The 26,714-nt window shown below is 40.9% G+C and overlaps 1 protein-coding gene across 1 annotated transcript in view; it reads right to left on the reverse strand.

Annotated features, from left to right (window-relative positions):
• Window positions 1–26,714, reverse strand: part of LGR4 (leucine rich repeat containing G protein-coupled receptor 4) — a 96,740-nt gene that overhangs the window by 38,755 nt on the left and 31,271 nt on the right. Inside the window, exon 2 of the mRNA XM_007117349.4 lies at window positions 7,084–7,155. Within this exon, the coding sequence (XP_007117411.1) occupies window positions 7,084–7,155 (72 nt within the window). The remainder of the gene's footprint in view (window positions 1–7,083; window positions 7,156–26,714) is intronic.

A 26,714-nucleotide genomic window follows, 5' to 3' on the forward strand; every position in this document is an offset into this window, starting at 1 on the left:
AAAAAAAAAAAAAAAAAAAAACTTAAATTCAAGGCCTTTTCTCATAATCTGGCTGTGGGGCACCTTTCAGTGTTGATCCTTCATTTCTTGTGAAAAACCTCCCCTCCTGCAGCTCCCCGGGCACAGTTCTGCCCTAGTTCTCCTCCTCCTCTGGCGCTCGGTCTTCTTCCCACACCCTGATTCAAGTTTTTCCCAACAAGTTGTCTCTGGCCTCCTTCCTTTTCCTTCTACCCTCTCTCCCTTGGCAAGCTCTTTCAACCTAATGTTTCCAGTAATCCCCTCAAAATAAAAGACTCTAAAATCTATACCCATGAAACTCCATTCTATACTCCACACACATAAATCTCTAGTCTCAACTCCACACCTATATTTCCAGACACCTCTACCCACCTCTCACCTAAATTCAAGATGTATGTTCAAAAACTGCATATGCTGTCTTCTCTTCTGAAACAGTTTCTCTTTCTGCATGGTCTTTCATTTTGTCAAAGCACCACCAGACTCCTGGTAATCTAAAAATGAAGTGTTATCAATGACACCCCGTCATCCCAGCTGAGATGTCTTCTTGCTTCTATTCCCATAACATCTTTGGCTGAGTTCCCTCCTCTCTCTCACTGCCTCTTATCTACCCTAGTTCAGAGTCTCACAAGTCTCACCTGGATATTGCCATTATCATCTTCATCTGTCTCCTACACTCTCTCAATCCCAGGCATCCTAACCTCTGCTATAAGATTATACTGATGGAAGGTCACATCTGATCAAGTCATTTCCTAGCTCAAAAAACTTCCATAGCCACTCAAAACTTGACACTCCTCCATGAGCCTGCCAAGAAAGGTCCTCAGCCTGGCCCTGAACTCCTTTCAAGGTTTCTTTCCCATAATTTCCTTTCAGGAATTCAGCCCTAAACTCAAACCACAGCATTCCTCCTCCCTATCCCAGTCTGTCGCCATATCTTTGCTCATCCTCCTTCATCCACATCTCCTCATGAATAACTCCTACTATCCCTCGAGGCTCTCCAGAAATGCCAGCTCTCTGATGAAGCCTTCCTTAATCTTTTTTGCTAGAAGTTATTTCCCTTCTCCTTTGAACTCCCATAAAAACACCATTCACTCATCTCTCTCGAAGGCAAGAATCCCAGTTTAATTCAACACTGCACATAGCGCTTTACCTAACACAAGTTTGGTGAATCAATGGATTGTCTAATAAGTCTTTCCTCATCCTTTCCACATCTACCAGGCCCATTACTAACATGCTGTGTGATCTTGGGAAAGTTACTCAACCTCTCTGAGGAAAAACTCAGCTTCCTCATCAGCAAAATGGGAATAAATATAGCTTACAGAGTTTTATGAGTTAAAACAAAACAATGGTTGTTCTAGGAGGGCCTATCTGGTACACAGTAGGGCCAATTAGTACAAGGTCCCTCCATTTCTCTTTTTGTCCTTATAACCTAATCTGAGAGCTCTCCACATGACACACAGGGAATGTATGAATCAGAGCATTGATACTCCTCTGTGAGATGATTATGTACTTCCCAACAGCAAGTGTAGGGATCACCGCTACCAAGTCATCCTATCAGAGCACTAAAAAGTGGGACAAGAGAATGCTTCAAAGAATGTAATATTTTTAACTGTCAAATATCACTGGAGTGACTGAGGAACTCTCTTGCCTTTTGGGGGAAATTATTGCAGTTAATAAAACTTATCTGAGAAGCCTTCATCAAGGGAGTAAATGTTAAGCAAGTCAAACATTAGTTTGGAAGCAAAGGAAATGCCTTGTAAGTACTGGAAGAGAACAATCGTCAGCTATTTTCTAGAACTCTAAACAACCCAGTAAGACTATTTGAGACTACTTATGCATCTCAGAGATATGAAAGGTGACAGGATATTGTGGACATGGCACTGAACTAGGTAGGTCTAATTCTGGCTCAGATACACACTCACTGCAGCACTTGGAACAAGTCACTCATCTACTTCTGAGCCTTGATATTCTCATCTATAAGATGGTGTGGCTAGACCAGAAAACCTCTTTCTAGGAAGACCTTGTTAACGAGTGTTTTGTTCAATGAACTTATTACTAAGGGAAATGTTGGGCAGCCAACCACCTTTGATGGTTAGCTGTGGACATACTTAGAATTGTAGACGATAGTAAATAGATGTCCTCTTAAGCTTCCTTCCAATCCTGTGCCTCTTGAGGCAGTATCATAGCTTAGAAATTAAGAGGAAAGACTTGAATCAGATCGACATGTACTCAACTCCTGGCTCTGCTATTTACTATATGACCCAGAGAGTTTTTCACCTCTCTAAAACCTCCATGTCCTCATCTATAAATTAGGGTGATGATAAATTTTATCTACCTCATCGGGACAGGGGTCTTGTGAACATTAAACCAGATAGTATGCACTAAGTTTTTAGTACATAATAAACTCTCAATAAATGTTGGCTGCCATTATTATTTCTATTGAACCCTAAAATAATTTCCTTTTGCCGGGCTTGACCAATTTTAATTATAGGCAGTAACTCAAATAGAGACCACAAAACATAGTTTTAGAAATTCAAAATGGATTAGCACGACAGCAACCAGGTGCAACTTGTGGTTCTAAATTGTATCCTGAACCAGAATTTTTTTTGCTATGAAGAATATTAGTGGAACAGCTATCAAATCTGAATAAGAATTACAGACCAGATAATACATATCAATGCTAGTTTTCTGAGTTTGACAACAGTACTGCAATTATTTAAGCAAACGTCCTTGTGTTTTTGGAATAAACAATGCACTATTTAGAGGTAAAGGAAAATTATGATTACAACTTACTTTCAAATGGCTCAGAAAAAAATGTACACACATTGAATATTGTGTGCATGTATGTGTGTGTATACAGTCTTATATGTAAGTATTGGCTAAATTAAAGTATTTAAAATTTTTAGTTTTGACCCACTCTGTATCTCCCTGTTCAAATTACTTACTAGTCCTCTTCTGTAAAGTAATGCCTCTACTTAGAATTAATTGTCCTACGCACCAAAAAAACAAGTACTCAGAGACCTAATTTTCACTTTAGCACTGCAAACAGTTCCAAAGTCAAAGTACATTTTGAAATGGATAGAACTAGCCCAGTCTTATAGTATGTATTAAACAATAACTGTGCAAGTGCCAAAGCTGGCAACGGTTTCCACTGCTGTTGCAACATCTAAGCTCAAAGTAACATCCATGGATTTCTCCCTGGGAGCCTACAGAAAAGTAGTTGTATATTCCTTCTGCTGTTTCTAATTAAATCAATTTCACAACTCCACATTTCAGCCATTCCCTAAATGGCTACCAATGCCCTGACAGGTCCCAAGGAGAGCCAAAAATAGTTGTGGCGGCATCACATCAGACAACCAATCCTGTGGATGCTAAATTAATATTTTCCAAAAATTCTGCCTTTCCTTTCACGTCGCTAACAGAAACCTATATCGGCCCACTCCAACTCCCATCTCCAGGCAAAACAACCTCTCCCCCAAATACTTCAAGAAAGACTGCAATGTTTAAGGGGATTAGTGAAATTTACATTACTCATGTCAGTGTAGCACTTCATGGTCACAAAGCACTTTTACATAAATAATCCCCTCTTCCCTTTACAATGCTACTGTGAAGAGTCCCATTTTAAAGAGTAGGAAACTGAGGTGTGAAAATCAAGAGACTGTCCCAAGATTTTAGACATTTTATGGATTGAATTCAGGGCCAGACCCTATGTTTTTAGATACCCAGAGAAAGAAGGGGGAAAAAAAAATCAGTGAATGGAATCTAGTCATTCAGGACAAAGAATCCTAGTCGCCTCCCTATCGCTCACCCTCATATCCAATTCAACTCCTTCAGGATAACTAGACTCCTTAGCTTAAAAAGCCCCCTGATGATCTGGCGGCCACATCTCCTAACATTTCTCTACCTTTCAGTATTTCACATTTTTCTGTATTTCAACTGGAATAACTAACAACCTCCTAACGCTTCGTAAGTGTCCTAACACTTCTGAAATGTCTACCTCCATGCCTTTGCGCATGCTGTAAGGTTCTTCCTGGAGCTCCCTTACTACCCATCCTCACCTGGCTAATTCCCACGTGTCCTTCAAGACTCAGCTGAAGCTATGCTGGAAAGCTTTTCCCAAATCCTCCAGTCTCAAGTAAACAGGTCATTTCAGGCTTCTGCTGACCCAGCATTCACTTGTTGGACAGTCTTTACCACGTCGCACCAAGTGTTGGTTCCACCTCTTCCTCTGGACCCATGTTATCCAACTGAACTTTCTGCAATGATGGAAACTTTCTCTATCCACACTGCCTATCACAATAGCCACTAGCCACAGGTGGTTACTGAGCACATGAAAGATGGCTAATTCAACTAAAGAACTGGGTTTTTAATTTAATTTTAATTTTTGTAAATCTAGATTTAAATAACCACCTGTGGCTACAGCACAGCTCTAGACAAACTGTCAGCTCCAAGGACAAACACCATACTTACTTGTCTCGGTATCCCTGGTACCGACCACAGGACCTGGCACAGAGCAGGATTCAGTGTTTGTCGAAAGAATAAGTGAATGTGTAAGTATCTACAAACACTTATTAAGTTGGAGAGTGATTCCACCCAATATTCCCAGCATTCTGGATTATCATATAAAATTCGGCCAAACCAGTCACATCTTGTAAAGTGCACCTTATTAACTATCATGGGGAAAAAAAAAAAAAGTCCTCAGTAAATCACTCATTTCTGCTCAGGGCACTTTAGCTTCACAATCACGCTTAAATGACTTCCAGATGACTTCTGGACAAAGGGTGACGCTGTTTATGAAATATTACAATACTCATGCAGCATCATTTTGGAATGTCGAACTCAACTGCAGTGTTTTATAAAGAAAAAACATGGGCTTTTTACCCTGATTCTATTAACATAGAAAAGAAATTCCCTTGAATGCCTTAAGTATTCCCAGCATATTCAAGACTATTCTGAAGAATTCCGTAAAATTAACCATCAACTCTTCTGACTGAATTCATTTTTGAAATCCCATACAGTATTTGGAGAAGCTGTACAGACTTGATTTGATGGGCTTCCTCACTGCCATAAGCAGAATGCAGAGAGAACATGACCTCCTACAAAGGACTGGCAGTCAAATCCAATTTGGTTCCAATTAAAACTCTCGGTTGACAGAATTCATGAGCTCGACATATGCTCGGTCATTTGAGATTTTAAGAAATCCAAGATGCGAACTTCACAAAGCAGAGATTAACCAGGGCGGACTCCGCATCCAGGCACCCACTACCAAATCCCTCCGAGTGCGCTGGCTGGCGACCAAAGGCATCGACAAACTGGTCGGCACACACCGCCCACCCACAGCAAGGAGGGCTTCTCCGTTTCCCACCCGGTGCATCTCACATCCCTGGTGGTGATACAACGGCTGAACAACTGCTCATTAATGGCCTTTCGCTGTATAATTACTTCTGTAAAGGGAGACTAATCCTAAAGTCTAAAACTGTACGTGAAATAAAAAGAAATAGGTGAAGCATCCTAGAGCTTGATTGGGTGGGTGGGAAGTGAGGGATTCAAATACATAGTTCACTGCTTTTTCATTGAATTTAAATGTTTAATTAAAACTGAAGAGCTATTTCTTACAAAAGAATCAACGTTCACTCAAGAAAAAAATAAAGTAAAACATACATTTAAACCTTGTACCAATGGCAACAGTTGGTATATAGGCTGCAGCTTTGTTTCCCCTTTAGGCACTTTTTAAATAGTGAGATAAATACCAGCCAGCATTTACATAACACTCACTCTGCTTCATGCACTGTCCCAAGTATTTAACATCTATTTAATTCATTCTGTCTTATCTGCACCTTAAAGACAAAGAAACTGAACAGAGGGAGGTTAAGTAACTTGACCCAGTTCACAAGCTTGGAAGTGGCAAATAATCTCTGTCCAATTTTTTCTGTGGGAACATTATGTTCAACTAAGCAGTGTGGGAAGAAAAACTTCTTAACTTCACTAAATCCTTAACTGCTGTTTCAATACTCTGTCAGAAGCGGCGAGCACAACCTGCTTGGCTTATATTTGATTCCTGTTCCCCATGTGCCGGGAGGGGCCTGAGTTAAGATAGGAGACAGTCACTGACTTGGATCTAATACTCAACAGCTGGCTGTAGGGGACAATCCCTAATATGAATTTAGATTCCTTCAGGGCCAGAGCTCTTTGATGTTCTTACCATCAAACTGTCACCTTCTTGCCTCTACATATTACATAACCCACTGGCTTAGCCGTTTTTAAAAGCCTCCATTTAACTTGAGTCAACTCTGCTTTTATTTTTTTAACCTGGATTCTTAAAATCTATCGTTCCCAATTCCTATAAAATCTAAAAGTGCTTATTTTGATGATGAACTTCAAATAAGTGTGGAGAGCAAAACAAAATAGAGCTTATAACAGGTGGAAAGAAATTTTCCCCCATGTAAACTGTTAAATTGGAAATTTTAAACTGTTTAACAGTTTCCAAAATTGGAAATTTAATTGGCAGTGAGATGTCACTGCCAAGTTCGGAAACAGCCTTAATGTTAAAGGTGTTCTCAGAGACCCGTAAGATGCTCCATGTCCTCATCTCAACCCCCAAGACCACCTGCCAATGTCCAAGGAGACAGTTTTCTGCTCCTTCACGTAGAGGTTGTCTGCCACTTCATGACCCTGAAATACTTTGGATTATTCTTTATGGTTCTGTTATCCACACAGCAACTCCTGTGGCAACCATGGTAATTATACTGCAGCCTTGTTATCTTGGGATAACACTGTAATTAACCTGTGTCACTGCAGCATTCATGGTCATAATAATTGCGGCAAAAAAGTCCTATGGAAGTAGCATTTTTCGTTCTGGCTTTCAAAAATAACTTCAGCCATCATACTTCTTAAAAACTCAAATTTGTTTTGCCCCAAAACATATGATTTTCTCTGTACAAAGGCCACTGAACCAAGCTCTCTGAGTGCCCCCTGAGAAACAGTAGACTATCTCTGTCATTAGAGCTCCAAAAGAGAACAGGAGAAACAAACAAACAAACAGAAAACATTTCTCGAAAGAATACTTACAGCTCCTCTAGAAAAGGGAAGTTCTTAAATGCATCTTCTGGTAACTGAGTAATGTTGTTCATGCTGATATCCCTGGAAAACAAAGTTAAGAAGATTGTTAACTAAGTGATATTAGACTTAAAGCACTTAAGTCAACAGAAAAATAATTAGGCGCTGAAATTTTGTAAAGAAGCAAGAAACATGAGCAGAGAAGACAGACGTAGGAATAGTCATAATTTAGCTTCAGAATGCAATGCTCAGAAAACAGAAAAGTTAAATCTTTTATTATACATTACGTCCCATCATTTATAACATACCCAGATCCTGGGTTTTCACCCTTTAAGTATTTTTGGAAAAAAATGTCTCCAAAGACCTACAATGAGTGAGCCGGTGTGGCTTTTCATTGCTCTGGTATTCAAAGTGCTGTACCTGATAAAAATAAACAAATGAATACCCAGAACTTGATAAAAGAGATCTGCAGGTACGGGTGGCTTCTTAAGCCACTGTCAGGGATAATAAAACAGGTCCTAACTGTACCCCAGTCGTATTTTCTGCAAAACCTATAAAAGTCCTCCAGGTAATAGCTGTAAGTAGATTTCATTTTTAGCCTATGAACAGATGCAGGTTGCAAACAAGTGCATACATGACAGGTATGCGGTCCATTTCCAGTTTTTCCTTAAAGAGGCAGCAGCGAGGAGGGTACTCACTCGACGATATCACTTGACAATTAACTAGTTCAAGCAGCTGAAAAAAATTCTTTATTAACCATTTCCTTCTTCCCTGGCAGCTGCCTTTTGAACTGGCTTTCTCCTTCCACACTCTACTTAATCTGGACACTGTGAAAGGCAGCTGAAGGCAGCCTCACCAGAGACAGCCCCCGCAGGCTCTGGGTTGCCTGCCTTACCCAGATGCCTCTGCCTCTTATTTGCTGTTAAATTCTCTGGCTCAGCCCACAGGTCTCTCCTTTCTAGAAACCACCATGAAAATTCACACGTGTGACTTTCCCACAACTGGATTAGACATAATAGTGTACGGAGGTGGAAGAGACATCAAGCACACAAAAACCAGCCGACAACAATACCACTGTTCTTTTCACTACTTTGGTCAGGTAAAAATCTCCTTTAAAAGGACACCTTGATACCTTGAGTATCAAGGTAGGTGAGTGAGTCCCTTCTCCCCACCTTTCCTCTCACGAACATTTAGAAATGGTACTTGGCATCTCTTCTTACTAGCCTTTCCCAAGGCAGGTTTGGAAAACTTCTTGGCTTGGGAATAATAAGAATGGCAGTTGCAAAAACAGCAGCAGCAGCTAACATGTTGAGAATACTGATCATGGGATAAGACTGCATATCAAATCTCACTTTACGATTGGGGAAACCAAGGCTTACTGGGGCAAAGTAACCTCCCTGAGGCCACCAACAAGTGGTGTAACAGGAAATGTGAGCTCCACAGTCCAAGATCTTAACTCCAAACTCTGAGTCTTCTAAAATATCATTTGAATCCTGCTGCTTTGCTCCAGTAAGTAGTTAAGACATAAAGCAAATCCTGAGTCCTACCAAGGTTAAAAAGAGAGAGGGATACTGCCTCCAAGACCTTGGCACAATCATCAGTGAATCTCAGGAAGAGAGCTTCTGCTTGATGATTAAAAAAAAGAACTATAAATAGCTTTAGCCATTGAAGAAACAAAGTTCTGAAAATTCTCTGGAGACGAATCCCAAGACCAAACGGATTCACATGCATTCCAAAATTGTCTATCATTAAAAACAACTCAAATTCTACTAAAGATAACTTACAAGAAAAACAAAATTAATATACTTTTCAAGGAATTATTATTTTTAAATGCAGGCCCTGATACTAATTTAATCAGCTATCATTATCCCTGGAGAAGGGGGAGGGGGAATCCTTCATTTTTCATAAACACTGGAGCAAGGTGCGAGAGAAATAGCACCCAAATAGGGGTCAGATGGAATATTGTTTCATCCTGGGCCTCAGTTTGCTCATCTGTAAAATGGAGGAGTTGAACTGATTGATTGGGGGGGCTTCCTGGCCCGACATTATATACTTCTGTGATTCACTTTTTTCTTTTTTTTGGTAGTTTTCATGGAGGGGCTCATCCTCCCTGATGAAGATATATGAGGTTCAATTGATGGAAAAGGCATGTTTCTGAAAAATTTACCATAACGCAAAATTTGAAGACTACTAGTTTGCCATTATAAAACTACTGAGTCACTCCCACTGGAGCACATTTGACCTTAACCAATAAATTCACTCTTAAGAATACAACAAAACTTTTACTCACGTTGAAAAGCAAAATAATGATGAGTAAGCAGTGATTCTGTAAAACATCACACAATTTTGGTGTTCTTTAGTCATTCCAATAAAAGGAGAAAGGACAACCATAATTTATTACTTTACAAAAGGAGGCACTCCATACTGTTTCCTCTTAAGTTTGGCACACCTGAATTCAGGTGAGTATAACAGCAACAGAAAAACTGACTGACTGCCTCACCAGAAAAAGACACATAATTATGAGAGAATTTATACCACTCTTCCCTGCATTCCAGTTTTTTAAAATGCATACATCTATATAACTCCCTCATTTTCTCCCCCTCAGAGTAACAAGACGTAACAGGTAGCTTTGCTGTGAGCTATAAATGCAATTAGTGGGACTCCATATTTACAAACTAATATGTGTTAAACACGTGGTGAGGTTTTGTTTCAAAGCTTCAGGTTCAGAAACAACACTTGTTTCCAAATTGATCTGAATTTCACAGACTCAGAGTTCTATCTTTCTAGGTGTTTTCCATCATATTTTCTAGGCCTCAGTTACAAAGCATTTGTGAACAAGGAAGAGAAAAATGTAAATAAATAAAAGAAAGGGAGGGGGGACCTGGAAGATGTTATCTCCAGAGAAGCTCTGGAAACATGTAGTTACAGAGTATAAGGTGGGTGGGTACTCATTTAAAATAATGAGGACTAATGGTGATAAACAACCTACAGACGGCCTTAAGAGTATATTCCAGACCTGACATCACCAATATCGGCAAGAGAGTTTGAGGCTGGAAAGGATGCTGGGGGTGATGAGTTAACTGTAACCATTTACAAATGGAAGTCCTAAGCCAATAATTACACATATATCGGGCTCATATGCCTATAAATTACTAAAATACATAAGTAAAAAAGTGGTATAGAAAATTTTCAGCTAGAAGGTAACACCTCTAGGTCAGTGCCTTGACATTCATTATGAGCAACACAATCTTGCCAGGAATATCTGTAATTAAACCCAGAGATCTACCATCCTGCATTCCTACAAAGCAAATAAGTGTACCATAGAAAACAAAATAATCTTACAAGGTCAGGGCACCACCAACTCATAAACACCTCTGAAGAGTGATTTCAAGAGAACTGAAGGCCTTACTTGAAGCCAGCCCAGCATGGATGGAAGGGTGCAGGCTTGGGAGACCAAGGCTTACCTATCAATTCACCAGCACTAGCTCTGTGATCTTGGGCAAGCTGTTCACCTTTTCTGAGTCCTAGCTTCTTCATTTGGATAAATGGACGAAGTAGTAACTAAACCTTGTAGAATGCTGTGAAGATCAGAAAAAGTCCTCACATATAAGAAGCTAAATAAGTAACAGGTGTTATCTCATCATCCTCCGTGTTTTGGCTGCTCCTGGAAGCTGTGTGAATCTAGTGGACAGAGAGCCAGCAGGCCAAGAATCTCAACGCCTTTGGTGGCCTTCCTTCCCAGAAAAGAAACCACTTTTGCACAAGGGAAACACTAAATGGCGCAGAAGGTCTAGAACCTGGAGTTGTTCCTAACTACAAAACTGGATTCTAAACTCCAGAACTCCAGGAGTCGAAGCTGTTAAGATAGAAGAGCTCTTTGAGATCAAGTACTTTGTTTTAAAAGAAAAAAAGTTGAAGCCCAGTTCTTGACGGAGAAGGGATGGAGGGAGGAAATTACATTCTTATAGGAAATCGTTAGAAGGACAGGAAAGACAAGAGCCATTTTCAAAAAGATCAGGAGGACTTCCAGTGGGGTAAGTGATGAAGCAGGGGACAGAACCTAGAGCTTTCGCTTAGTAGGGGGGAAATGCCTGAACGTATCTTTTCTATACATACTGGTTCCCTAACAGATTTCTTTATAGTTGGGCCTTTCAAGGTACACCAACTGGTACAGGGCACACGCCTGCATATCACACCCAATGCAATATTCCCCAATTTCTACAACAGAGATAAAAAATGCAAAAGCACATCACCCCACGAGGAAAATAAAGGTGAATGCTCCAACACCAGCAGTCACTGATTTCAAAATTAACAGTGAAATGGTGCAACTGTTTAACTGAAACTGCTAAATCTCCCCAGTGCTTAAATTCTCATCTTTTTTTTCCCCTCATAAAAATTCATTAATATTAAAGTATCTACAGAGTAGAGAGGAACATCATGTTTCAACAAGGTACCTTTTAAAATCCCTGTAAAATGCTCCCAGAGCGAGCCTAACCTGTTTGCTGATGGCCCAGCGTGTACCACCGTGGATTCTGCCACCACATGCTTGCTGGTCTGGGCCTTTTGCCATGGAATTATTTAATTTTAATATACTGTGATTGACCCATGTTATCTAACTTTGAATAAACCTTCCTATTTGTGTTAGATAAAACTGCACTGCTGCTGCCATAATGTTAATAGTAAGTCAAATATTACCCGGCAGTCTGAGAAGTTGATAAATTATGTTTAATAAATTACAAACAGGTTCTAGAGAAAACATCATTCTCTAATATATTCTCCAGAAAGTGGTGGTGATGTCCTTAAACTCAACAGACACATGCTGATAATGATTAAGAACTAATACTATTCCAATGACTTTCCTAGGGTCTTGTCATCCACCAAAAATTTTCAGGCCGCTCTCCAATTAACAGATGTCTACTGTCTGAACAAAAACAAAAAAACTAAAACTAAATTTGAAAAATGCCCTGGGTAGAACACATTGGAAGGGAATGTCTCTCTCACGCACAAGTAGTGTAAATAACACATACACCACCAAAGTTCTAGACAAAGCTTACGTAGAGTTTAATTTCTTTTCTGACAGGGTTCCGTATCTTTGGGCAAGTGATCTCTTTTGCTCCCTACTTTTATAATAACAAAGCAACCTATGTTCACTGTTTTTAAAGAACTGAAATACAGGGAAAAGCATCCACAATATCAATACCCAGAAATAACCACTGTCCTATTTCATGGGTGTCATTCCAGGTTCTTTTTCTCTGGATGGTATGTATTTTTGCCAACATGAAATGCTATCGTTCTGAACATATGTATCTCTTGACGCCTAAGATTCTTCATTTGCAAAATGGAAAAAAAATTCTCTGAAAATATATTTTAATGAAAGCATAAGTACTCAATATATCTCAATGCTATTTTTGGCAGGCCATACATCATGGGAGGGGAACTTCACACCTGGAAGTCACCGTGCCAAAAAGAAAAGAGGTTAGTTAAGTCTCTTTTCCAGAGATAAGGAGATATACTGTCACTCATTTAACAAATATGTACAAAGCACCCAATTATCCACATAGGTGCAAGGCACTGTGCTAGGATGGTGAAGCTTTTATATCAAAAGATATATTCACAGTTCTCTTTTTTACTTTCTTTTAATTAAAATCCATCACTCCACTCTATTCTTATTACTGCTTGAGACATTGTTGCAATGTGTAATTAAGTTTAACCTTTCTAAAATGCATTCTTGCATTCTGGAAGCAATAAGAACAGCTACAGGGCTTCCCTGGTGGCGCAGTGGTTGAGAGTCCGCCTGCCGATGCAGGGGATGCGGGTTCGTGCCCCGGTCCGGGAGGATCCCACATGCCGCGGAGCGGCTGGGCCCATGAGCCATGGCCGCTGAGCCTGTGCGTCTGGAGCCCGTGCTCCGCAGCGGGAAAGGCCACGGCAGTGAGAGGCCTGCGTACCGCAAAAAAAAAAAAAAAAAAAAAGAACAGCTACATATGTGTAAAGATACTGCTCTTTAGTTACACTGCAGAAATGGGGCCAAAATGGTATGGATGCCATTTTAGTCCGATTTTGCTCTAGAGATATTTTTCTGACCTTACATGCTTTTGCACTGCTAGAATCCAACTAGATGGCATGATGGACACCCTTCTGACACCATGTGAAATATCTCTACTCCCATTTTAGGCAGCAGGATAAATTGGCTCCATACTATCTGGCATCTTCCCTGGTGTTTCAAGGCCAAAGGCTCAGTGCTTCCCAGCGGACAGATCCAAAACTTGATTCTCCAAGCCTTGCAATCCTTAAGAGGAGAACTGCTACAACAACCATACTGTCGCTTAAAAGATAAATGTTAATCACTGCCAAGAAAAGTTACCACCTTGTAAAGTCATTATCTGTTTAAGGTATTTGAATATCCTAGTATTTAGTCTTCAAATATTAAAAAATAATAAAAATACAGTAAAAAGTTTTGGCTACAGGAGATAGAGAGAAAAATGTTTAATTCATTTTATGATCTTCTACTTTCACGGATTAAAACCCCTGTTTTAGAACCTTTTAGCATTTTTCCATTAAAAACTTCCAAAGCTCTATTGCCACTGTTATGAAAATGAAAAAATACAAAACAAACTGGAAGGAAACATTTGCAAAACACTATGGGATAAAGGATTTGTATCTATAACACAGAAAGAACACTCAAAACTCAATAAGAAAAGAAACCTGATTTTTAAATGGACAAAAATATTTAAATAGGTGCTTCACCAAAGAAGATCACACAAATGGCAAAAAGCACATAAAAAGATGTTCAACATTAGTCATTAGGGAAATGCAAATCAAATCACAATGAGATAGCACTCAGCTATTAGAATGGCTAAAATGAAAAAAAAATCTGACAATAACAAGTGCTAGTGAGGATATAGAAGAACTGGAACTCTCATACACTGCTAGCAGTACAACCATTCTGGAAAACAGTTCGGCAGTTTCTTATAAAATTAAACATATACTTATGACTATGACCCAGCAATGCTAAGTATAAATGGATGGGTTAGGAGAAAGGTTGGCTACAAAGGGAAAGTTTGGCCCACTGGAAATGCTCTATATATCTTGATTTTGACTGGTGGTTACATGATTGTATACCTTTATCAAAACTCTTAGAACTGTATACTAAAAGTATATATTTTACTGTATGTATCAATAAGTTAAAATGTCAATTCTTGTGTTGGCATTTTATAAATAAGTATATATATGATACTACCTCTTCACGTTTCTCCCACAGGAAAAAATAATTCATCCTGTGGCTAGAAATCCTCTTTTCCTATTTGTGTTAGATAAAACTGCACTGGACTGCAAGGACTTGCCCCAAACCAAATAACGTGATGCACAGCACTGGCTTGGCTTGAGAGTCAGGAAACCTGCAGGTTTTTTGCATTTTGTTTTGTTGCCTTTCTTGTTGTTTTTTGGTTGTTTTTCCAGCCTCTGCTATCCACTTGCAGGACCCTGGGCCAAGCCTCTTCATTCTCTCTTTACTGAGCACCTATTAGGTTTGCAACTGACTGTATGCTGGGTCCCAGGTAGATAAAGACAAAGAAGACAGAGTGTTTATCCTAAGGGTGCTCTGCAATAACAAAGCAGTAAGTAAGTGCTGTGATCCGCGTGGCAGAGCGAGGGAAGAAGACGGTCAACCTAACGTGGGACCAGAGAGAGACTTCCAAAGGCAGGGCGGTGGTGCCAAGTTGGAAAGGGCAGATATTACTTTATAGAGAGCTGCTATTTCAATCTCTGGTCTCACTCGTTATGTCGGCACTATTTCCCAACAGAGATGCAATTGGCTTTTGTGCAGGACAGTTCTTTGTTATGCAAGACAGTCTTGCTCACTATTGGGTGCTTGGCATCCCTGGTGCCCTGGTGCACTAATTAGTGCAACCAAAAACATTCCCCAAACGTTTCCAACCTTCCCGCAGGAAGCTGGCAGCACAGAGAGGGATGTGAAATCTCTTCAGCGGGTGACAAACGGCATCTTTTAAAAAGAAATAGAAGGAATGGTTAATATCAAAGTTAAACACATCAGACAGAAAAAGAATAAATATTGTTTCATGACAATTATTTAGATTTCATATATATATATATATATATATATATATATATATAGGGTCATGATGTAAAACGTAGTCATCACTGGATTCATAGGAAAAAAAAGAAATTGAAAGCCTCTGAATCAGATAACTTGTTTGTTTGGGTAGAGGGTGCCTTCCAGGCAGTGAGAATATCACGTTAAATGAGATAAAGCCAGAGTGGTCAAAGAGATAAAACTACACAGGAATTGGAGTATTACAAGCACAATGGATATAACTGGCAAGAGAAGCTACCAAGGCAAGCAGAAAGTATGTTCCCAAAGGCCTTTGTGTATGACCTCTAGAAATCATAACTTTATTCTAAAAGCATGGAAAGCTGCCAGAGGAAGTTTAAGCATGTCACGTTTGCTGCAGGAAGATCATTTTAGCAGCCGTCTACTGCCATGGGATGAAAGGAAAGGAAGTTATTAGGAAGAAGAAATCCCAGCTCCTCTGGAACTCAACCTCCTCTACTGAAAAATATTCTGTACTTGCTAACTTCGAAGGTCCTTTCCAAATCTATCATTATGACTCCTACTTTGGCTACTTCCTGCTCCTGCACATTCCATGCAGAATTAGTAGAAAATAAGAAACCCTGCGATTCACTTTTTTCCTATACGTCCAGGCACATTTGCTTGTGTTAGCAAGTGTGTGAGTGAGGACAGACTTAAATATACCCCCTTCAGGATTACAAGGGTTCAGCAATTAAGAAAGTTGCATGACTTCATTTCCAAAGGTAATAGTTTTATGCTGTAGTTGTTTATGGTCTCGGTGAAGCAATGCAGCCTAGGAGACACTGAAGGGTGTGCTCTTCAAGGAGATGCTAACCCAACAAGGTAGAAAAGAGAGAGAGAGCAAAACACCAATGTGTAAACCTCACACCCCCACGAAAGGCATGTTGTGTCACTTAAATTACACATCCTCAAAAGGGTAACTTAAAAAATGAAGCTAGTTAGGCTAATTCAATAGTATTTTCTAATACTGAAAGAAGTTCCACTTGTTTTCGGGGCTTTTTTGTTTTTTGTCTTTTTAAACAGAGCCTGTTTTCAAGTGTGAGATGTGTTCTAAAGAGGAAAATATAAAATACTCTAAAACCGGAGCACTGTTTACTAAATGGCAAAGAACAATGGATACCAAAGACAAAAAGAACATTCCTTTCTATAGTTTGATCGAGGACCCCTAGCATCTGACATCACATGGAACAGACAAGGGTTAAACTATAATATTCCTTGTTTTCTTGCTACTGAATGGGTGTTCGCAGGCATTCTTTGGGTGTTAACAGCTGTTCTGGTAACCCTAACGATGACAAAACAGTGCTCATTACCAGCCAAGACACACAGACAAAATGCAATTTCAATAGTCCATTTAACATCAACAAGAAGGATTGTAAGGATCCTTGTCTGGGCTGATTGCAAACACTCAGTTACTTCATCCTAGCAGACAAAATGCACTCTTCACAAAGAAATCAATCCCACAGCATCTATTATGGTAAATATTCTAATTAAACGGTTGATGTTTTATTATAGCTACACTTATTAACACCACTGATAGGGAAACATCACTTCATGGTCCTTGCCTTCACACATGCACACCCACCCACAAAAACTGCTGTTTAGACGCTCATTTTTTTAAACTTCAGCTCACAACCAATTAATGGGCAGTGAAATCATTTTAATGGGTCATAGCCAACTTTTTTTTTCAATTGAAATAAGGAATAGAGAATAAAATAGAAAAATATCAGAATGCATCAAATGTAATAAAAGTAAGTATTGTCTCACGAAATTTTGTTTCTGCACGGCAGAAGTCTCAAGTTCATATATATCGTGTAGTTTTAAGTTCATATATATTGTCTGTGTAATATAGCAAGCACCATGAGTTCAAGGACTTGGCTATTCAAGCCAAATCTTTTTATTCCTCCTGTCAAATGGATTCAAAACTACAGCTGCTTCCCCAGCACCACCAGGTTGGCAGAATGGATTTAGTAACCTTTAAAGTACTTCCTTCAAGTACACCCCAGTACTTTCATATTTTAGTGACATCGGTTTTCTAAAACTGACAGTAGCAGTATGAGAGAATGTCACAATGAGCTACCCTGAACTTTCCTTATTAAAAAGAGAGAGAGAGAGGGAGGGAGGGAGGGAGAGGAAGAGACATACAGGCACACATTTAAAAGACTTTATTACAGTATTACTTTTCAACTGTTTCAACAGAACTGTGGATAAATCAGCTGAGTTCGCTAAATTTCTACTTGGCTACCCTGGGCTCTATCGAGATTTCTAGAAATATATGATAACAGCGTGACAAATTTCCACTTACATAAAATGCATACAATGTTTATAAATAACCTGACAAAACCATCCTTCAATAATGTAGTGATTTGAAGGTTAAAAACAAAAAAGACCCCCCCCCACCAAAAAATCTACCCTCCAGTAAATCCTTTCTAATGCCGCAAATCCAAAAGGGGCCTCCCAATAAACACGGTTTGCACATCCAATAATCATCCCAGGCAAGAGGAGCTTCAATTTCCAAGACACTGAGGCACTGACCTCATTATGTTGAGGCAAGAGGAAAATTCCAAACGATGAGGCAGTCTATACCCTGAAGGCCAGCTGCCAACCGTCAAGGCCTGAACCCAGGGGCAGACTCTGGGGTTTCACCATCCTTTTAATGCAGGCTTTGTGGGGCGATTGCTTCCCTTCAAGCCAGGACGCATGCAATACACACACACCACACACACCCTCCCCCTTCTCCGCTCTGATGGCCATTTTTTCAAAGGCTTATAAAGTGTATTCTATCCATAGACGAATGACTCAAAATTGTAACTGGGATGACTCAATCATTTCTGTTGACTATTAGACAACAGACATTGATAATGCCAGTTGATAAAAAGTCATTCAAGATATTCCCTTGGGAATGACTTCCAACTCATTAAAGTCAATATAGAAGAAGCTAGGCAGGGGCTTCCCTGGTGGCTCAGTGGTTGCGCGTCCGCCCGCCGATGCAGGGGAACCGGGTTCGCGCCCCGGTCTGGGAAGATCCCACATGCCGCGGAGCGGCTGGGCCCGTGAGCCATGGCCGCTGAGCCTGCGTGTCCGGAGCCTGCGCTCCGCAACGGGAGAGGCCACAACAGAGGGAGACCCGCATACCACCAAAAAAAAAAAAAAAAAAAAAAAAATTAGCTAGGCAATCAAATCTGAGATGCTCCTGGATCCTTGGGAGCAAAGATTCTCAAATCTGGTTTTCTAATACTTCTGGACAGCTCTATTTGTGCTAAGTCTTCACGTTCTAAGAAGTTCAGGTCACAAAAAACTTCACCTTCCGTTTAATTTTTGCAATCATTATGGGTCCTATGGTCCTTTGTTTTTTACCCTGGACAGAAAACAACAGGCTACCCTGAAATCTGTTTAATAAAAAGAAAGAGAGAGACACACATACACACTAGGAACTCCAAAACACAATACTCTGTAATGACCTATATGGGAAAAGAATCTAAAAAAGAGTAGATACACGTATACGTATAGCTGATTCACTTTGTTGTACATCTGAAACTCACACAACATTGTAAATCAACTATACTCCAATAAAAAATTAAAAAATAAAGGCACAATGGATAGTTAAAAAAAAAAAAGTTATTGCTTTAGAATGTCCATCCAGGAAAACCTCTCAATTTCTCAGTTGACTTGATGTTTTGTTGAAGCAGTTTTGTTATTAAATTGGAAAGCCAAGAAGAAATAATGTCTTAGAAAATAAATTCCTGTAAGGAGGAGGATCTTTAATCCCCCCAACCTCCAGTGAAACCAGGTACACACTTCTGATCCATTTGTGCATGGGTGCGTGCGCGCGCACACACGCGCGCGCACACACACACACACACACACACACACACACACACACAAGCTCTCCCTCTCTCCCGCCCTCCCCCGCCCCCATAAAGAGCTTAACCACAATTAAAGAATGTTTCAGATTAGGAGGCCAATTCAGATACCAATAAGGAGGATGACTACTCACTCCAGTCTGCCTTGGACAATCCCAGTTTACATCTACTGTCTCAGCATAATTATTAATAGTCCTCCTTTTCACTTTCAAAGGGGTGGTCATTTGGATGATAAATTAAATCATCAGCCCACTAACAGCTATAGGTATGACTGAATAGTGTTGAATGAGTTGTGATGGGAAGAAGTGGAAATCTTGGTTTGGATTACCTTGGGGAGGGCTTAAATAAAAGGTTAATTCCTCATCCGTATAATATTATGATGATAATAAAAATATGGAAAATATTTTATGAGCATCTGTAGTGCTTGTAAATATCACTTTGATCAATTTCCTGCTCCTCCACCTAGACCTTATGTTCCATTAGGGCAGGGTTTGTGTTTTGCTCACGAATGTATCCCAAGCCTCTAGCTCAATGTGTGGCCACAGTTTAATGAATGACATGCCAGACACTACATTAAATGCTTTCACAGTCATGTAACAAGTAGTTACTTAGCATTTCCCAAAAAAGAGAAATGTTTAAAAAGGCTTAATTTCCCAACCATCTAAAGAGAGTCAAAGGCCTGGCTGCAGGAGAAAAGAAAGGAGAGGCATATAAAATATCTTCATCTTGACAACTGACACCTGATCTGCGTCTGGGACAGACATCAAGAACACATTGCTAATGGACAACAAAGAGCATTAATGACAGATTTCCTCCCAAAGTCTACTGCTATAACCAAGTAATAACCTTACATGCAAACACATTTGGGGAAAAGCAAGAAAGAGAGCAAAGCTTTCATTTCAATACAAGTTCCTGGATTTAAAAATAGCTTGGGAGGAATGATGTAAAATTGGATTTCAGAAAAACTAATTTTTCTTCCTCAAAAATTCAAAATACAGGCCTTGTCCTATAAATAGCATCTCAAAGAACCACTGAACTAGAAAGCAGAGTGATTAAAGTTTCTCCCAGAAGCCTGACCAAGAGCCCTGGGTTTGAACACAGCTCTGCTCGGTCACTGGCTGTATAACCCTGTATAACCCTGTTATAACCCTGTATAACCCTTAATTTCTCTGTGCCTCAGTTTCTTCAAGTGTAAATGGGGATAACACTTCTGACTTCAGAACATCGCTGTGACGATTAGAGGATGTAACCTCCAGCCAGTGCCCAGCACAGTTACCTAGCCCACAGCAAACACTCAAAGTCAACTATTATTATTTTTATTATTATCATTATCCCCCATCACCATCTAATCATCTCATTTTAATAATGAGGCAAGAGGCCCAGAGGGGTTAAATATTTAATTAATCAAAGAACAAAGATCAGAATCAAAACGATAAATCCCAGTTCAGGGCTCTTTCTACTACCTTAAACTAGAGCATGTGGCAGTAATATTTTAGCAGTATGCTTTGGGACTGGGGAAAATAACTTCCCCAGAAACAACGTGTTCAATGGTGCTTAGATTCTGAAGTTAATGGGTAAGAGCTGGCTGAGCCCCTCAACTGTAGCTCAACTAATGAGCAAGTACTACAACCAAAACACGGAAAGAAACAAACCAATGCTACCTGTACTTAACCCAGTAAACGCATGAAAAGTCTCTTTTTACTCATTAAGGATGTTGGTCCTTGACGAAGTCTTATGTTTAAAATAAGGCCAAACTGTAAAATGGAATTCTGGACACCTTTAAAAGGTGTTGATGTATTGATGGATTGATATGTTCAGTTTTATGTAAAGAACTCACAGCTTTTTTTGTTGTTCAACATATCTTTATTGGCTTGATGATTAAAACATTCCCTCTGATCTTAGGGGGCGGGGAAAAAAGGAGCTGTATGCAAACCAGGTAAAAAGGCAGAGGGCAGGGCCTCTGATGCTAAAGGAACAGCATGTGTGAAGGACAGAGAGGTTCAGGAAACAGCAAGTAGGCTGGTCTGGCTGGGATGTGGAGTTCACAGGTCAGGGGCAAACCCAGAAGGATAACATAGGCTCAGATTACAGACCACACTGAATGTCCATATAATAAAGAATTTGAGGACAGAAACAAGGAGCTATGGAAAAATTTTTAAGGAACATAAAGAAGGCTGCTTTACAAAGAAATTCTGGTGGATGGGCACGACGTTTACCTTCTCTACACCTTTACGACTACCTTGATTGAAATGACACACTGGCACTCTGCTACTGGCCCACGCTGAATGAGGTCAGAAGCAGCAGCGCCATGAAACGGATTGCTATGGATACTGTAAGAATGAGATGAGGTTATGATTCATGAAGCCACACAGTGTTCCCTTCAGCAGAGCCCTTGGGAAAAACTTCTCTCTGACCTCAGTTCCAAGAAGAGCTGTGTTTCTCCTGCACAGCGTGTCCTTTTCATCTTATAGACAATGTGGAATCACAGAAGTGGATTCTCTCTCCCTCCTTCCATCAGCTACTAAGATTTTCTGAGCCAGAATTGTAACCCCCTCTTTCACAAATGTATACACATTAGATGGGCAGCTTCAGGAATTCCTGTCTTCAGTTGATCTTCTCTGGTCCTAATCTGGGGGTAGGGGATAGTCCCAGTCTTCTAGCCAGTTATTTTGTATTTTATCTTAAGCATTTTGGTAAAAGCTATCTTGAATTCTTTTTGGAATAAGGAGGATCACACCAGTCCTTTTTGAGCACTCTCTGTGTGCCTGGCGCTCAGAAGCCAACAAATGCACAAGCCCATTTGGGCGGTTTTATAAAAGGGTGATCATGGAAGCGAGAAGGTTGAGAGGGACAGATACAACAGCACAACGGCCAGAGAGGAAAAGGAAGAAAAGAGCCTCCTCAGAGGCAGAACCAGCAGAACGTAGTGATTAGAGGTTGGGGAAAAGGTAAAGTTGAACCTCGAAGATGACACCATGGTTTTTTGCCCACAGATCTGGGAGGGGAAGGCTGCCATCAGTTAGGGACATGACAGGAGGGCAAGGTGTGTTGGCTCTGTCAGGTCATGAGTTGTTATGTGTCGGATGGTAACAAATGCCAGCCCAGAATTGAGGCACAATGTCAGGGAGGGGTAAAGTCACGAGAGAATGAAAACTCCAGAGTGGGTGGCGTCGCCCAGAGAGGACATGCAGAAATAGAAAGAAAATGGCTGAGAAACAAAGGTTTAGAAATAACTCAATTGGAGGAAAGAGGAAGGGAATGATCAGGAAGGGGAGGGAAGAATCTGAAAGAAAAGTTTCTAAGAGATCAAGTAAATACACTGTCCGATGCCACCAGGTAATCAGGAAATAGAGTAGCCACAGGATTTGGTAATTAGATCACTTGTCAATAGGCTTATCAGAGCATGAATCTCATAAATACTAACCATGACTAGAATTTTTTCTTTCTTATTTTGGCTCTGGGGATAGAACAAAGAAAGGGAGAGAATTTCCTGAGGTAACTGGGCACGATTTAAAAGAGAAAAGGAAAAGAAACACAAGGTTTAAAGAGGATGTGTGTAAACATGTGAGAAAAAGACCGCCTGAGGTGGAACTGACTGGGCTAGGATGCTGATAGATGAGGAAAGGGGACCTACAGTGTCACTATTCCCCCTGCTGGGATGGAAAGGGCGGGAGGGTGGGCTCCCTCAGCAGAGAGCAGGTGGGGCTCCTGGCTGACCACACCTCCTAAGGGTGCGGCGGTGTAGACAGAACCCCAGACGTCTGTGACTACTTGGCATCTATTCCTTCATTCTCTAAGTCCAGGAGCACTGATTCCAGCCTCATTCTCACACTGAATGTATTCCTTTCACTCCTACAGCACATCACAACCACATTTTTTTCCCTAATGTGTTTTCCCAGCTCTTTCTCAGCTACAGTAATTAATTCAAATACACCACCACTTAAGTGCCAATCAAAGCTCCATCGAGATCTAAGAAGAACAACGGTGTGCTTATATGCCGTCTATTAATTTAAATTACCAGTTGAGTCACTACATGCCAACAGTTAAGCAATGACACACACACAGATTATACTCTCCATGAATATACTAAACCAGAGATTTCAGAGAATGAGCTGTCCTGGATGGCCAAGTTTTCCAGATAACTGAGTGAGGGTTTGCCCCCTGGGGGCGGCGGGCCGGGCAGGGGATGGCGGGGTGGGGGTGGGGGTGGGGCACCAGCATCCAAATAACTTTTTTTAAAACTTATTTATTTATTTATTATCTCCTTAGAACTCTAGTCACTCTCCAACAAGGCCCTACCTGACCTGTCCCTGGGTTCCTCCCCAACCTCATCCCAAACCATTCATTCCCCTGCCCCCAGCTCACCCAAGCTCCTTTCTGTTTACCAATCCGAGGTGCTTCCCCGGCTCCCCTCAGGGCAGGTTCATGCTCACCTTCTGGGTTCATCTCAAATGTCAACCCTTAGCCCCATGACAGTGGCTTCCAGTTTACTCTCTCACCATCCAGTCTATTTCCTCTTTCTAGCTCTCATCATTCAAATTATCTTATTTGTTACCTTTTCATTTTTTAAAATAATTAATTAATTTTTGTTTTTAAATTTTTGGCTGCATTGGGTCTTCGTTCTAGCATCATCTGGGAATCTGATAGATAGGTACAGTCTTGGGTTCTACTCCCGACCTACTAATCAGACACTCTAGGGGTGTTAACAAGCTCTCCGGATGATTCTGATGTACGTGCAAATGTGAGAGCCACTGCAGTACATCATGTTATGCTGCTTCCTTAAGTGTTAATGGTCTTCCCCACCAGAAAAGAACATTTACAAGGGCAAAGATCTAGTCTGTCTTGTTCACCACCCATCTTCTAACTCCTAGTCCACGACCTTAGGAGAGGAGGCATCTCATCCCATAATGAAACTGCGGGCGACTGAACTAAAACTACTCAAACGTTTTGAATGTTTAAACGCCTATCGTTATTCAATACCCCGAAGACACCGCTAAACTCAGGTACCTTTTTCTTCTGCTTTTCTTACTTCTTGACACTTAGGTCACTATATGTCCCCCCATATTTCTTAGCACTCAGGATAGAATGATTGTCTCTTTGTAGCGCTGACAAAACCAAGGCAAGGTGACCGGTCCTTAGAGCACTCCGGCCACACTGTAGAATCACATCTGCCTCAGGCGGTCAAACACAATTGGTAAACACTGGCTTTGCAGCAAAGCTGCCTGGGTTCAAATCCAGGCTCCACCATGTATTAGCCGTATGAACTTCAACAAATTGATCAACTTCTGTGCTTCAGCTTCCTCATCTAAAAAATAATGAATAATGGCACCTACCTCAGAAGGTTGCTGGGAGAAGTAAATAAGGTAACACACGTAAATTGCTGAGATCACTCCTGTCATACAGAAAGTACTCCATACACACTGGCTATTATACATCACACCCTGCTGGTTACTAGCCCTCAGACTTCGGGTAAATTCTTGGCCATGGTAGCTCAGGACCAAAATAGGGGTCTCTATGGCAGAGCACTGCCACTCTCTAGTAGGCAAAAAATTAAAAGAACATTCCACATACCAGGAGCACCGATCCTACTTAAGATGGGCTACCTTTACAGTTCCCTGAATACCTCTCCCACATAGACTCTTCCACCTCCACACTCTCTCTCCCCAACCCCCATCTTTGACATTGTGTTCAAAGTGCTCAGAAACAAAACAAGTACAGCCATCCCTTGGTATCCTCCGGGATTGGTTCCAGGACCTGTGGTGGATACCTAAATTCTCAGATGCTCAAGTCCCAGAGTCAGGCCCCTCTGCATCCGCGGATTCAACCAACTGCAATCCAAACATGGTACATGGTCTGTGGTTGGCTGAATCCATGGATGCGGGACCTGTGGATACGGAGGGCCAACTGTATTTGCTTTAAAAATCAGAAATTTTCTGGAAGACAACTGCAACTGACTGCAACTGCACAGAGGTGGTAAAGCAACAGGCGAGGGAGTGCAGGAAACTGGCTGATCTACTCTAGACAAAAGTGTCCCCTGGTGAAGGTCCAAAGGCAAAATTCAAGAAGAAGGATCCTGCAGAAGCAGCCCATTTCTGCTCTTCAGATGATATAAACAGAGAAAAATGAAGAAAACCAGAAATCATGGAAGAGTAACTGGCATGCATCAGAGTAGTTTCAGATACCCACAGAGCTTACAAAGGCAGCAAGTATCTTAGTCACTGGGAATATCCAAGAGCATCGTTCAGTGGAGCACTGACAAGCCAGCATTCTTGCTTAAGAACTTGCAGAGGCTCCCTGTTGCTCATGGTGCCAAATTTAAACTCCCCTCTCCTCCCTCAAGGTCGGGATTTTCTATCAGCTAACGCCACCTTCACCTTCTTTTTCTTTCCGCGCTTCACCTACGCACACCTGCTCTGACTATGTCCTCCCCTCCCTCAGACCCCCGGACCCCATCCCCTCCCCGCCACTGAGGACTGAGCCTTCTCACTTTTGTTCACGTGAGACAGTGCTGCTCAAAACGTGGGGACAGTGTGTAGTCTGTCAGCAAGACACATTGAGACCACAGAGATATTCAAAGTTCACCTTGGAGCAACTTGACAAAGTAATTTTATGCCTTAAATCAAATAATAAAAACTTTATAGGTTTGTATCTTTCCATTTTACTTTTTTTCATTTTATTTTTCTAAAAATTAATCATTATTATATTTTACAGAAGTATCGAGCCACACTGGATTGGAAATTTAAAAGAACAAAGCTGGCCCATCACCACAGATACTTTAAGAAACACTGCACTAGACCCCTGACCATGGGACACGCTTCTATTCTCTCCTCCCACAACCTAATCTAATTTTTTTCAAGGTTGCCTATAAAATACCCTCCCTGAACAACACCACTCAATGTGAACCTTCTTTTCAAAGTTTGTACCCATCATCATTTCAGCTGCTGGAAATTGTGTAAGGAACTGAACAGAAAGGTAAAACTAACCATTTGCAAATTCCTTGCTCTAAGGAGCCCTGTTTTATTTGCTTTATGCTTCTCTGCACCCACTGCAGAGCACAGAGGCAGCACGGTGTAATGGTTCAGCTTCTGGGCCAAAACCAGACTCCAAAATGGAACCCAATGCCCAAGGGCCATCACCAAACGCTGGCCATGTGGCCTAAGACAAGTCCCTTAACTCTTCTCTATTTCCGGTTTCTCTTCTGGGATGTGAGGCTGGCATGGTATGCAAAGCCTTCCCAACTCTAAAATTAAATGTCTGTTTGTTCTTAGAAAGGCTCTCAGGTTCCTCATGGGCAAATGGGAAAGCATCTGCCTGCCACAGGGCTGGGGAGGTAGGAAAGCATTTTGAAAACTACAGAGGCCTCTGTGAACTTGAGGATTACTATTATGACGCTGCATATACTAGGTGCCCAAGCAGAATGCATGAACTGAATAAGGAGACTTCATGTAGCCTGCCTGCAAAACTGAAGGCTGGGATGGTGGCAGGCCTCGAAACTCTGACTAGGGGAGCCACAGAAAATACAGGCTACCTGGTCTAGAGAAGATGAGCTGAAAAGGAGGAACGGAGGAGCTCTCGTGGAGATCAGAGAAAATGTAGATGAGCAAAGTACGTGCAATGAACAGATGCTATAGATGGGAGAGGAAGAAGGAAAGAAACGATTTCCAACTGTCTTA

The sequence above is a fragment of the Physeter macrocephalus genome, chromosome 16, assembly GCF_002837175.3.
Source record: "Physeter macrocephalus isolate SW-GA chromosome 16, ASM283717v5, whole genome shotgun sequence".
In the NCBI taxonomy this organism is placed as follows: domain Eukaryota; kingdom Metazoa; phylum Chordata; class Mammalia; order Artiodactyla; family Physeteridae; genus Physeter; species Physeter macrocephalus.